The sequence below is a fragment of the Stereum hirsutum genome, assembly GCF_000264905.1.
Source record: "Stereum hirsutum FP-91666 SS1 unplaced genomic scaffold STEHIscaffold_2, whole genome shotgun sequence".
NCBI lineage: Eukaryota > Fungi > Basidiomycota > Agaricomycetes > Russulales > Stereaceae > Stereum > Stereum hirsutum.
In genome coordinates this window covers 379,051-392,933 of record NW_006763132.1, presented here as the reverse complement: position 1 = coordinate 392,933, position 13,883 = coordinate 379,051, and the positions used below count along the sequence as shown (strand labels likewise).

The 13,883-nt window shown below is 51.0% G+C and overlaps 5 protein-coding genes across 5 annotated transcripts; 1 reads left to right on the top strand and 4 right to left on the bottom strand.

Moving 5' to 3' along the window:
- Nucleotides 1-1,144: 1,144 nt before the first annotated feature.
- On the bottom strand, nt 1,145-2,676 carry STEHIDRAFT_127776 (PLC-like phosphodiesterase; the record flags this gene model as incomplete). The annotated part of the gene is made up of 9 exons (XM_007299531.1): nt 1,145-1,271; nt 1,368-1,552; nt 1,621-1,932; nt 1,998-2,002; nt 2,069-2,100; nt 2,175-2,250; nt 2,339-2,377; nt 2,452-2,519; nt 2,594-2,676. The coding sequence occupies 9 exons, from the start codon at nt 2,674-2,676 to the stop codon at nt 1,145-1,147; spliced, it is 927 nt and encodes a 308-aa protein (XP_007299593.1).
- A 905-nt stretch (nt 2,677-3,581) lies between these two features.
- Nucleotides 3,582-4,913, bottom strand: STEHIDRAFT_49823 (PLC-like phosphodiesterase; the record flags this gene model as incomplete). The annotated part of the gene is made up of 8 exons (XM_007299314.1): nt 3,582-3,708; nt 3,801-3,985; nt 4,060-4,343; nt 4,407-4,434; nt 4,495-4,531; nt 4,594-4,669; nt 4,738-4,779; nt 4,838-4,913. Coding segments are annotated over 8 exons (855 nt in total), but the record flags the coding sequence as incomplete, so codon positions are not given.
- A 969-nt stretch (nt 4,914-5,882) lies between these two features.
- Nucleotides 5,883-7,443, bottom strand: STEHIDRAFT_117953 (uncharacterized protein). The gene is made up of 3 exons (XM_007299529.1): nt 6,487-7,443; nt 6,089-6,406; nt 5,883-5,983 (listed from the first exon to the last, which is right to left on the bottom strand). The coding sequence occupies exon 1, from the start codon at nt 6,895-6,897 to the stop codon at nt 6,601-6,603; it is 297 nt and encodes a 98-aa protein (XP_007299591.1). The 5' UTR covers nt 6,898-7,443; the 3' UTR covers nt 5,883-5,983; nt 6,089-6,406; nt 6,487-6,600.
- A 662-nt stretch (nt 7,444-8,105) lies between these two features.
- Nucleotides 8,106-9,098, top strand: STEHIDRAFT_165207 (uncharacterized protein; the record flags this gene model as incomplete). The annotated part of the gene is made up of 2 exons (XM_007299528.1): nt 8,106-8,759; nt 8,848-9,098. Coding segments are annotated over 2 exons (903 nt in total), but the record flags the coding sequence as incomplete, so codon positions are not given.
- A 208-nt stretch (nt 9,099-9,306) lies between these two features.
- Nucleotides 9,307-12,710, bottom strand: STEHIDRAFT_136703 (uncharacterized protein; the record flags this gene model as incomplete). The annotated part of the gene is made up of 3 exons (XM_007299527.1): nt 9,307-10,333; nt 10,474-11,789; nt 11,898-12,710. The coding sequence occupies 3 exons, from the start codon at nt 12,708-12,710 to the stop codon at nt 10,243-10,245; spliced, it is 2,220 nt and encodes a 739-aa protein (XP_007299589.1). The 3' UTR covers nt 9,307-10,242.
- Nucleotides 12,711-13,883: the final 1,173 nt, after the last annotated feature.

Below are 13,883 nucleotides of genomic sequence, written 5' to 3'. Positions count from 1 at the left end.
TAGAGTGGTGAAGAAAGAGGTGATTTGTGGGTTGGGTTGGATAGTAGGTTTCTGAGGGGGTCAGTGAGATATGGCTTGATGGAGAGATACGACTCTGAGGAATATTGCCTTTATATATCGTCGTGGTCGTAGGAAGTAGACGCCTTTAGAACAGGCGTGATGTCCCCATGGGACAATCGACCATCCCTGGAACCCGTTTGTGGCGCCCCTATCAGATCAACCACATCCCAACCGCTGAAGACGGAGCGCCTAAATAGGACCATGGGTTAATAGTTGTGGGTAGTTATCAGCTAGATTAGGGATACCCGGGCGCGGTGTAGATGGATATGCTGACCAGAGCATCGTCAGCACATTCACATAAGCTGCATTCGTGCCAATATTGGCAGATGTGCTGACTGGCACGACTGCAAGGCATCAGATCCTCCAAGCTATTCGCGTCCGGAATGAAAGGAGAAGATGCATGCTGGGAATGTCATAAAGGGGTGTTGAGCTTACTGCCTCGTTCGTTCATCCAATCAACATGCAATGGTACCAGCGCAGCGCGTACATATGCGTACGTGGAGGTCAATACTGTATTCTGAGCGTGATCAGACGCGCACAGAACGCGCATGCTGAATGAGAATCAAAGAAGCAGCTGGCGAACGTTCCGAGGAATGCTGTCGTATATCGGTGCGGTCATCATGGAACGTGAAGGCCTCAAATAGTTGAACTCGCGGTTCGAGGAGAGAATTTTATGGCGCATTGCTAGATCCCGAACGGAGACTTCGACAGGCGATACCTCCCTGGAAGAATCCGTCTGACCGGCCGCAGCTCGACTGTAGCCTTATGAATACGAAGAGTCCCTTTCTCCGCCTCCCGCTTTGGAAAATCATCGCACTGCCACCTTCGAAGTATTTCACGATACAGCTTGGGGCGTTGAGAAAGTCTTCGAAATCTGCGACACCTCCGCGTTCAATTGCGAGGGATCAGTATTTGGCGACCTGACCCCATGTCTCTTCAGTCCAAAAGTCTTCGAACACAACATGCTTATGTCACAAGTTTCGTACTTGGCAGGCTACACATATCGAACCTATTCTAGAACACAAAAATTGAGTAATCTTCCGTCCAGACGAAGAAAATATAAGGTCCTTACATCTTGTCCTGATCATGCAATTCCGTTCATCACATCGGCAGCGCTGAACGCATCTCCGAGGTTCACAAAGTCCAATAACACAAAGCTGGGCCATCTCCCGCCTCCAAGCGACGAGCAGCCGTTAGCGTTCGCTATGATCCTGTCCGTGAAGACCAGACGTCAGTTTCCACATTCAGCGAGCCTGGATCGATGAATAGAGGAGGTAGCAAGGGATATAGATGACTATGGAACGTACGAATTTACACCGTTCGTTGTCCCCGCAGCTTCGGGGTCAGAAATCAAGATCCCAGTTCCCAGTACGTTGATGTCGAGGAAGTGGTTCAGAAGGTACATATGGTCCGTTGTGGCCAGAGGTCCTTCTGTGCGGTCCACAGAGCACGGGAAAGTGTTGTCCGTCGAATCGTAAGGTGGTTCCCAGATCTGTACACACCATACAAGGTATGAGTCCACGAGCCTTCGAAAAGCAGAAACAGAAAAGGTCGACTAACCATCTCAAACTCTGGTAAGATATAATCCACACCACCTGTCTCAGCGCCGTAATCCATGAACACGACCAACCTCGTCCCAGCATCGATTAGCTCTCCCAGTGTCGGCCAATCTGCTTGCGCTAACGGTGTTGTAGAGGGGACGTATGCTTGGGAAGATAGGCCAGCGGCTTCAAAAAGAGGAGCCCAGACGTCCGTGAGCGATACCGATTCGGGGTTCGTCAAAAGGAGGGTAAGAACTTCGGTCGGGTTGGCAGAGAGAAATGAGGCGACGGTTGCGAGATAGGAAGCGACTGTGCCTCCATCGAAGAGTGCCTTATTGCACACATTGGGGAGATTAGCCTCGTAGTGAGAGATGAAAAGGTTCAAAGATGACTTACACAGCCTGTGGTTAAACAGAAGAGGAGTCAGCATCCACCAAACTGCTTCAGAAGACATGAATTGAGCATACTGGTATGGCAGAAATGAAGCACCCCATTCTCCCTGTATGGTTCAACCCCCGTATGAGATCCTTGTGCCTGTTGTGATACGGAAAATCCTCCAAGAGAAATGCGTACATATGTGACTGTGCCTGAAGCATTCGCACACCGAGACCCAGCTGACTGGAAATAGAGACTTCCTGATCTCTTGCCACTAGAACGTATCCAAATACGTTGCTGTCAGTGAAGCTATACACGTGATATCCTGGTTGCTGCCCCACTAAAGTGGAAGAGAAACTTACGTGCCAGCGGGTCCGAGCTGGTTGCGTACGAGTCGTGCGCTATAAAGAAACATATGACAAAGACACGAGGGATGAGGACCTGATCTACAAGGCTCTTGACCGAGAGAACTGACCACCGATGAAGGTGATATTCCCGTAACTGCGATCGCAAAGCTCTGCATGGCCGTTACAGACCGTCGCCCTGCCAATATCCAACAGGAACAATCAGTGACCAGTATCGCAAGTAAATGAGTATGCAGAATGAATCGTACAAACCTCTTGGCGGGAGTTGCAGCAGCATGAACACAGAGTGTCTGAGCGAGGGCGATCAAGCCAGCTAGAGCACAGAAAACGCGCATCCCAGTTCTTGTTGCTGAGGCTGATGAAAACGTGAATCAAGGTCGAACTACCGAATGCACGCGGACGACAGCACACAAGGGAAGAGAAGAGGGCTGCGACACGACGTCACAAGCATCATTCGGTAGCCTTATATACTGTAGACTCGCCATGCCTCGGTATGAGTATAGAACGCACTTCCGGCCAACAGAAGCGCCACAGAGAATCTCAGAAGCATGTCGAATGCAGGTGGTCCCGTCGCACAAGGTACGGAAATCAGTCCAAAACGCGATCATGCAGTCCTTATGCTGGTCGTGATGATCACATTTACCAAAAAATGGTAGAGCAAAGGAAGAACGTGTGCTCATGCAAGCGTGCGTGCGTTGCCTGGCAGAAGCTAAGACCAGGACCCGAAGTTACCTGTTATGGCAGGTCTCCACGTACAGTCGGCTTTGCATGCATCATCACGACGGAAGGCCCATTGAGAAAGCCAAGAGAGTTGTGTTGAAAGATACACACGTTGCCTCGTGATATCACCAGAGATCAGAACTACTGCATGCCGCGCCTGAGATTCGTTTTGGATCATGATGATCATGCCCACTTGGACACGCCACCGCCACTGACCATACGAAGATAACAGTCGGACTACGACCAGCACTTACGACCAATGGAAGGCAGGTGCACTGTTGAGGCATTGCACTGCACAATAAAAGTTAGTCTCTCAACTAGGGAAGAATATAATCGTTATTCTCGTATACACGTGCGTGATAAGAGAGATGCCTACCAATATTATCACCTGAACGCTGTTCCTCAAGGTTTTTCTTTTCAACTTGTGACGTCGTTTTTGCAAGAAGATATCAGGTGCTTGAGATAACATGGAAGCCATATATGCAAGTTTTGACGAAACACTGGTAGGCCAAAGAAAAATTCAAGCAAAGCCGTTCATCGTGTCCGCTGCTGTGAATGCGTCGCCCAGATCCACATAGTCCAGAAGCACGAAGTTCGGGAATCGACCCCCGCCCAGTGCTGCGCACCCTGCCGCATCGGCCAAGATCCTGTTGAGATAAAATAGAGAACGACCATATAATATCAGTACAAAGCTTGAGGAAAACTAAGGAAACGAGAAGATAGCACAATCAAAACGTACGATGGAACACTGTTCGTAGTTGGCGCGTCGCCGGGATCACTGATGAGCACGCCTGTGCCAAACACGTTGATATCGAGGAAGTGGTTTAGGAGGAACATGTGGTCCGTCGTCGAGAGTGGCCCTTCGATGCGGTCGACTGAGCAAGGAAAGGTCGAATCTGTTGAGTCAAACGGCGGTTCCCAGATCTATCCAATATTGCATTTACGCCATTCAGTCTAGGGCGCGATTAAGAATAAGTATGTGAGGAAGAGATACGGACCATCTCGAATTCCGGTAAAATGTAGTTAACACCCCCGGTCTCGGCACCGAAGTCCATAAACACAACTACTCGTTTTCCGCTACTGATCATCTCGCCCAGAGTGGGCCACTCGTCGAAGGCCACTGGGAGAGAAGGAGGGACGAACGCTATGGTTGCGATACCGGAGGATTCGAAGACGGGAGCCCAGACGTCTGTGAGAGACAACGATTCCGGATTTGTGAAGAGCAAGGTGACAACCTCAGTGGGATTGGCGGCGAGGAAAGTGGCAACATTGTCAAGATAACCTGTTTGAACACGTCAGGAATCAAAAGGACCGGAGAAATACCTCAAAGAACGGTGTGGCGTACTTTCTACAGTCCCCCCATCGAAAAGTAACTAGAAAAGACTCGTCAATATTAGGCATGCTTAGCTTGTACAAGAATAACGGTGATTTACGCAGCTAGTATGACAGAAGTGAATAACACCGTCGTTCCTATAGGTAGGCAACATTTTAAGATGCGCTTTCAGGAAATAGGACTATTAGATAAGGCGTACAAGTGAGCCTGAGCCTGAAGCATTCTCACTCCGCGCGCCAGTTGTGTGGGTACATCAATCTCTTGATTCCTCGAGACTTGATCGAGATGGATGTCAGCCCATAATGAAATACATCACGATGAGGCATGGTGAGTGAGAACTCACCGATGATGGGGTCGGTGCTCACAGCATACGAGTCGTGAGGTGCTCGGAGCAGGAAATATCTGTCAGCAGAGGGTCAAAGTCAGTGTGTAGAAGAACCAACCTCCAATGAATGTGACATTCCCGTAGCTCCTGTCGCAGAGCTCTTCCCGACCATTGCACACGGTTTGTCTGCATCGGCCGGATTCTCAATCTTCCAAAGAGAGAGGGCAATGAGAGAAAGACAGACCTCTTCACTAGTACGGATGCGCCACGAACAAAGACGATGACATACACGATCGCGGCACACAGGAGGGGCAGGACTTGCATCGTAGGAGACGTCTCGAGGTAGCGCTACGAACGGGGGACAGAGATGAATAGAGACCTCTGGTCATCTTGACCTTCAAGATTGTCAACCTGTGAGAGCAAGTTGAATAAATAGCATTGACACGCACGAGCGATACAGCGTGGCAACCAGCCCAAGATCTCCGATGGGAAAATAGTGCAGAAAAGGGATTTGTGCACTTTCTAGCGGAAAGATGGATCTCACCCTGGCGTGTACTGGGCTCGGATCGTCACCGAAAATAATATACCTGTCTGCGTAGACAGGTACGCTGCGAGCACTCAAAGCAAACTCAAAGAGTTGCACTGTTTTCAGTGCGATCAAAGGCACAATAGGGCTATCATCGTCAATCGCTTCTGTCCACATCCAGTCAGACCACAGAAAACGGTGATCTCTTCGAGGTAATATCTATATCTGAGAGAGAAGAGATGGATCGCGTTAGCCTGCAACCACGGACATTGAAAGGAGGCTCACCACGCAAGTTGACGAGTGGACCGTGTCGTGTTCAACCTATGGACCGACAGTAAATCGCTGGCAGACGAAGTACTGAGCTAAAACTGCTGTTTGACTGAAGAGTCCAGATCGTGTCAGAAGTAAGTACACGTTCATACGTCAAAATGAACTTCAGGACGGAAAACAAACGCGAGAACGTTTGGATAGCGTCACGTGGTTCTAGGGTCCGACAACATGTTTTGGTGGCACTACTAAGCGCCGATCACTTTCAAGCCTTCATCGTCGACAAGGTTCGTAGTTCTGCTTCAGTGGTTCGAAGTAGTAGGTCACATCAATACCTATAGTAAGACCCATCTGACCTTGTAACACCCAGGGCTTCCCGAATCTCCGGAGAGGTGTCGCGGAGAGGTGTCGCGGAGAGGTGTTAGGAACCTTGACTCAGAGTCCCCGCTCGTTACCATACGTACCACCTCTGTGAGTTCGAAGACCGTCTCCCTTTACTGACTGATATGTCAACCGTATATTTCGACGCCGATATAGCTAACGATATGATTACCATATCAATCTATCTTATCATAGGATTCGCCGCATTTGTCCTTGTTCGGCGCACTGCTGTCTGGCTCTACACTCATGGCGTCTACACCTGTTGATCTAATCAGGAAACCTAAGAAGAGGAAATCAACTCTAGGCGTGGAGAGCGAGTAGTATGAGACGAAGAGACATAAGACGGTATAAGAGGGAGGGGCGACAGCCAGAGAACCCGATGAGGTTCGACACCGCGCTGTGGTCCGCGACAATGCCATTAGGGAGTATGCAGCTCGTATTGGTGTGGATTTATCCGAAAAGGTGGACCTGAAACTTCGAGGACGATGTCAAGCTCTCGACTGTGGGAAGGAGGTAAGTGTGGCCTGTTCATCTTCATTTCGTAGTTAGCCCGCTAACATTGTGTCGTGCACGTTCACTGTTGACTTCCATAGCTTATGATGTGTGACAGCTGTCTCGCTGTTGTATCCTGCCTTGACCGAAGTTGCGTCGGATCGAAGCACGATATCCTCCGATTTGCTGTTAGCGGGGGTAAGACTCTTTGTGGTCTATGTTACCGTGGCGCATCCAAGGTCCTGAAATGTCCGTCCTGCCATCGTCTTGTCTTCAACGTCGATCTGCGCACTTGTCACGGCATCGGACCGCTCGTCACTCATCATTCCTCGGGGAAACACACACTCGGACCTGGTACCCACACGCCCAAATATTTCGCCTGTGTCAAATGCATAGGCTCGCATGTCGGTCATAATCTGAAGTGTGCAAATCCTGACTGTCCTCGCCGCGACGATGTACGATGTTCGCTTTGCGCTAGCCGCGGGGAGAGGTGTGCTGCGGTGCATGCCCATCGTCGCGATTGCAAGGACACAGAGTGGTGGTGTTATGCATGCTCCGACAAAAATCTGAAGACATCCAGGATCAAAAACCCGGAATGCCCTTCGTGTCGAAGGCCCACCTGCCCTCAAGATATCTTCGCCCGGTGCGACAAGTGCCACCAAATCGACTCATGCCGAAAGTGCCGCGATAGCCGAAGTTCCGCGACGCTCGTTGAGAACATGCGAGTCGACGATCCGTATTGCGATATCTGCGACGGCTCCTGGCACTGGTGCGAGGACTGTTGGGCAGTTGAGCGTCACTTCTGTGGCATCTGCGATGCTGTTACGTGTTCGGGGTGCGGTACACTTGTTAGTGGATGCTGTGCCCCCGATTGTGACCCAGGCGAAGGATGGATATGTGGTCCGTGCAAGGCGGACACCCTAGAAAGGCCAATTTGTGGATCTTGCGGGTATAGACCGTGTGTATGGTGTGCATACGATAAAGGCGGTAACTTTGGGGGCTGGGATGGTTGGCAGGGCTCAGAATATCGGATTTGCGACAGCTGCTGTGGAAATACGGGGTTTCCAGAGGAATACTATCGAGACGATGATGACGAAGAGAGCTCGGATAGATATAGTTCTGATGATAGATCTTGCGGTGGAGATTAGTGTACTTACTGCGTTCTTCAGAGTTTGCTTCCCCTGGTGATCTCTCATTGTCTGAATCTCGCTTGATCAGCTCCGCTTTCAGTGCTGTTGTAAGTGCCAAGATTCCCCCTGATCCCCAAAGATACCTACTATCCAACTAATATCACTCCCCACAGTCCAGTCATGGCATGTCACTTTGACCTCTCTGAAGCTGCCGTCCAAGTGGCGCGGTTCGAACAGCTACGTAAGTATGCCACAACCCCATTTGGAAACCCCATGAATTCCAACGTCGCGACGTCCAAGACCTCGAGGCGACCAGCACCTGCCTGGTCTTAAGCGACAAACTGAACTTTCACCTTATACTTGCCTTTTTACTACGATTTTTTCTCCTACATAATTTAAACTCTGCTTTTGAAAAACGGTACGCTCGAGTCTCTGCTACATTCATTCTTTAAACGGAGCTGACCAGGACAAGATCAGGATACTAGTAACGTCAGTCCATTGACGTGAACGCTTCAGGTGTTAAAAGCTCCATTTATCATACCACCTTATCATCTGGACACTGGCTAAACGAGCTCCGTAGGTTCGTCGGCATGGGATCGCCATGGGAAGAAATTACCCGTGAGGTATCTTCAGAGACCTTTCGGTCGAAAATCGTGGCCTGTACGAAAATCGTCTGGGATTCGCTTCCAAGCGAGGATACTCGCAGTCTCAAGCCTCCTTGCTGGAAGCATATTCGCATTAATTTTCTGCCCGCTGACGGCTCGGGCAATATCCAGCGCGCAGTCAAGGCTCTCACTCTTACTCTTTGGGAGCCCGCCCTCGACATTCCCCATTTCACAATCTTCATTTCTCCCCCGCATGGAGCCAAACGTCTCCTCGAAATCTCTGATCTCGAGTATTCCGACTCAGAGCCAGCCAAGAGAGACGTACCACCTGAGTGCCAGTCATGTCTTGATGACGTGGCAACCTTTGTCAAAGCTCTACTTGCTCGCCGTGCTAAGGACTCAATGAAGCGTGGATCCTCTCCGACTAGCCATGCGCCGGGTAGCAGCTCTCAACGGAAGAAACAAGATGTACTCTCAAGTGACATCAAGTCTCAAACCGAGACACTCCCCGAGAAAGCCATCATCGCAGCTTTGCACTACGAACATAGGACTTTTGGCGAGGACCATAGCTTCGAACAAGGAACAAAAGTGAGGTTGATCAAGTTGGGATGGTGCCAAGTCCTTGAATGCGGCGAAAAGGTAAGTCGATGCAAACACAGATGCTTCTTTCTGCGTCTTATTCTCTGGCCTGTTGCTTTACGATATATTGACTGACTGCCCATTTCAGCTCATCAAATGCGACAGCGTGAACTGCGACGTCATGTCCTGCCCAGACCTCTCATGCGTAGGATCTAGGTTGGAAAAAATACAGTCCTGCTCGCCTAACGGATGTACCCACACGAAGAATTGTCCTCGTATCTGCTCGACATGCCGCGCGCTCCCTAACGCACCGATTGCGTCCTGCCCTTCCTGCAAAGTCATAGTCTCCCGCTCCGATCTTCGTATCTGCTCGGGGCTCGGCTTCACAGACGACTTCGATTTTCTCGATAGACAAAAAAGACCAGTGACCCACAGACCTAATAGGCCATTCGCATGCAAGCTATGCATTGACAACTATCCGTCCAAGGATGTACGTTGTGCAAATGTCGATTGTCCCCAAAGTCGCAGTCATGGCAGTTCCAACATCCTCTGTGAAGAATGCGTTGGACGTGGGAGGACATGTCTTACCTCTGACGATGGCGAGTCTCCGATCGATACTCGTGAATGGTGGTGTCCCGAGTCCGAGTGCATAACGCTCAGCATCCGGTCTCGATATCCACGTATCATCCATCAATGCGATAATCGCGTCCACCATTGTCGCCGGATCCGAATCACCCCCGCACTATCCCTGGGTCGCATACGCATACGTCGCTGCGAAACTTGTCACTTCGACTCCACTCTATGTGATTCATGCTGGGTCCAAGGGCATGGGAAGTGCGCGAACTGCTTCAAATTCATATGCACGGCCGCCGATTGCTCCTACCTCGCGAACGGATGCGGTCTTCAAACCGTCAAAACTGAGCCGAACCAAGATCATAACCAGGATGTTGAGAGGGACCCAGACGACGACGGCGGCGATACTCGTACGCCCGCGTGCTCCCCACGATGGCTTTGTGGAGGGTGCTGGAGAAAGAGGCCGGTTTGCGCCGTATGCAGGTATAGGCCTTGCGAGCAATGCGCGGACGAGGTCTCTAATCATGGGTGGACGCCGGGCAGTAGTGAGAAGTGGCTGTGTGCGTACTGTGCAGGCGATGAGGATGAGTGGCACAAGTGGCGAAAAAGGCGGTTTTGTGCCGTATGTGGGTATAAGCCTTGCGAGCAGTGCGAGCATGAGGATTCTTGCCATGGGCGGATGCTGGAATGTGGAAAGAGATGGATTTGTGAGTATTGTTCGGGCGACGCGGATGAGATCGGTGAATGAGTGGGAGGATTGGCGCGGGGTAGCGCGGAAGTCAGGGTCGTGTGGCGCAAGGAATAAATGCGATGGGGGTCGGACTCCATGGACCTATATTCGAAGGAGTTCAGATAACACTAAGAGGTATCTCTTCTTGATATTGCTCGAGGTCCTAGATTATTTGTTGCTATGGTTAAGACATATATTTCATCCTTGAGCAACACCGCAGAGGGTTGGCTAGATCGCGAACTACAAACTGATCAAAACCCTCGCCTTCAACCCAATCACACCTCCGCCTCTCCCATCCCATCCAGGCAGATTCGCTCTACAAACCGGACACCTGCAACCGTCCAAACAAGACCGAAGTCAGCAATAGTATACACGCGACGTCGACGAACATGAATGAGACACGAATGAAAGCGATTTAGATAGCGAAGGAAGCGATCAAGGCACATGGATGTAAACCAGATAGAAACGTACCTCGCACCCAAACCCACCGCCCCCGTCCTACCCACTGCCACCCCAACAGCAGTAAACAAACACTCCCCGCACATAATATGTCCACAGGGCGTGAGAGTCGCGTTAATGGGTGGCGAGAAACAGATCGGACAGGCGTAAGAGGAGAGGAGAGATTCGGCTGCGGGTGTTGGTTCGCGCGGACGAGATTGAGTGTGTGATTTTGTTTTTGCCTTTGGGTTTGACATCGTTGACGGATTGGGAAGACGAGATTGGGAGGAGGATGCGGAAGGTTGGGAGGTGCCAGGTTGAGAGGAGGCGGATGGGCGCGGGCGTTTTGTAGGTACAGACGAGGTTGAGGCGTGCTCATGTGGCGCAGTGCTTGAGGAAACAATCGGTGAGTCGAAACCGAGCCCTGGGTCCGGCAACTCGATGACTTCGTCATCTGAGTCCACGATTCCACCCCTTCTGTGTCTTGATCCACTACCACTTGCCACGCCACTGCCACTGCCACTGCCACTACCAATCGCCACATTCATTCCTAGACTTGACCTCCCCGCCTCGCCTCTCCTTCTTGAGCCCCTTCCTCTACCTCTGCCTCTCGCACGCACACTGACGTGATCTGTGCGAGCTCTATTCGAGCTGGGGCCCGCCAGAGGAGCCATAGGACTGTCCTCTTCCATCCCCATTGTCAGCCCACTGCTGCTCATCCCCATGTCCATACCCGAACCGCTCGCCGTACCTACACCCGCGTCCATACCCATCCTATTCGACGAACTTTCACCATTGAATCCATCCATCATCATTGGAGGAGTGGACGAACCCTCAGTGAAAGGGTTTGGCGTAGACGCCCCTGAAATAGACGGTGTCGTCGGTCCAACCGTGAGGAAGTTCGTCCCTGGGACAAACTTTCGACGAACATTGCGTGGTTCGAGGAAATCTGGAGAAGTCGACATCAACCCGAGACGAGATGGACCTGCTTCGGCTGGGGACGCGGAGAGACGAGAGGATCTGCGACGGGGTAGGGAGTGGAGAGGAACGCTGAATGACGATGGCGAAGAGATAACGGTGGGCATCTGCGTTTGGCCGTCTGATTCTCGTCTGGTTTGAACGGTCGATTGAGTTCCGTTCTGTATGATAGTCGCAGGTGCAGATGAAGAGCCTGAGGACCCTTCGACGAATGCAGGCAAATTAGACGGCACAAATGGAGCAGAGGACACAGAGGGGTTCACGTCTGTAGACGGGCCTGGTGCGGGGCGTGCGACGGGTGTATCGGGGTGAGAGGGAGGTGGCGAACTGAGCGTCCAGCCAGTGTGGAAGTCGTAAATCCGGGGAAAGTCCTGTAATTATGCGAAAATTGTTAGTATTAAGTGACGCTGAAATTCCACCTCTACGTTCCTGCAAAAGACGAATAGACGGATCGAAGGGTTGGTGAACAATTGGCTCACATCGAACGAAACATTCTCAGAACCGCTCATCCCAACGCCGCCACCAAGACTCGAGGATCCTTCGCCAAGATCCGTACTCAGACTAATGCCTTCCGATTCCTCCTCTGCCCTGGCCTTCTTTCCCTCCCTTCTTTCACCAGACCTTTCCGCTTCCGCCGAAGCCTGTAAGGCGTCGTCCTCGTCCAACATGTCTCCCACCACATCTCGATCCCCCTCGTCCTCATCTTCATTCTGGCCCTCCCTGCGTTTCATCCCTAATGTTGTACTGCCAAGTCCATACGCAGTCCCCGTTCCATGATCAGGGTCGTTAATCCCCACCCTTTCGCCCGTTTCGACCGAGGCACTGGGTCCCTCTCTGGTCAAGCTGGGTACTCGGGATCCTACCGCACTCGTACTAGCACTTTGACTTCCTCGTCCACGCCCAAACTCTCCCAAAGGCACACCTCCTCCTCTCTCCCTGCTCAGTCCGGCCTCTCTTGCTTTTCCCACCGCCCTTCCCCGTTCGCTTAGCACAGAGCCTGACCTCGAAGACGTCGCTGAAGATCCCACATTGGTTGAACCTGACCTACTCCCACCTGCTCTTATTCTCGATCTCGAACTAGGAGTCGGAGAATTTGCTGCAACAGCGCGAGGACGGAGTGTGCGTGTGGTCATAGGTGCAGGAAGAGGAGGAGCTGGTGGAGATATCGTCAAGTCAACTTCAAGAGGTATCTTGGACTGTGATGGTCCTGGTGGGGGTACCCTGGAGGGAGTCGATGGAGATGACGTGTTGGGTAGCGATTGTGAAGGGGTGAGTGGAGGAGACTGCGACATGATATGACGACGTCAGGCGTTATAAGTAAAGCTGGATAAATTCAGATAATAGTTGATATGTTAGTATTTACATGCAAATACAGGATCTCTTGGGGGCTCATACTGGTTATTGCTTGTATCAATATGCTGAGTGCAATTGGTCGTTGCAAACAGATTCTCGGGGAACCAACGGGAAATCCTAGCGCGAGGGCGATGACGCGCATTGCTGAACAACACGTGCTCGATACGTGAGATCACGCTACCGCGACGCGTCGCGTCGCGTCGACATGGGCCACAATCGCAGCGCCTGATCCAGTTTTCTGCACGCTCCGAACGCGTCCGTACAAAGGCAATATGTGTTCTTTGATGGCAGAATTTAACTGTGATTCATTTCTGCGTTGGTAGAAAAGAGGATCCTGTGTTGTGAATTAAGTATGGGTCCTTGTAGTTGACTGTAATTAACCACAACACAAGCAGGGGCAGCGTCGGCGCGTAAGCACATTTCACTTTAGCCTCCTCGCTCCAAAGATAAGTCAATATTCTCGTAAAATAATAGTGAATTTAGTCAGAGCAAGAACATCCATAGTGAATAAAGAAAGATCATCCTCGTCATGAAAAACTAAACCATAGACTCCTTCCCATTCCGAAGATCTCCTTCTGAATCACGATCAGATACCACCTCTAACGTCTGAGTGCTGATTTGAACCTCTATCCTCCGATCCTGCAAGTCACAACCGACAAGAACCATTAGCCTAAATTGCCTCATCGGACGGAGCCACGATATAAGAGCTTACGATGTCGGGATCCGTACGATAAAAGCCGATTGCTGTTACCGCTGCTTGCGTGCTTGTGTTCTTGTCCTGGCTACGTAACGCGGAGCGACCGTTTAAACTGCCGTGATAAGTACGGATCTCAGTGCGATAGATGATGAGCGACATCTGATAGTTGACCTACGAAGCAAGGAGGGCATTGGAATAAACTGGAAATTTAACGATGGGCTACTTAGTTCCAGGTACGCATTGAACCAATAAGTTGCGAACGTACTTTTCGTTCCGAACGATATTATCGCCAAATAATACACTGAGTGAAACATATTCCGTCCCAGGTTTGAAAATGACGACATAAGTCTAATACTCATGCCGAAGACATCGACGCCATGACAAGACTCACATGTGTTTGGCAGGGTGATGCACT

What these genes read in the sequence shown, in the direction of transcription:
- STEHIDRAFT_117953 (XM_007299529.1), bottom strand. Translation starts at nt 6,897, where the DNA reads ATGGGCATGCACCGCAGCACACCTCTCCCCGCGGCTAGCGCAAAGCGA.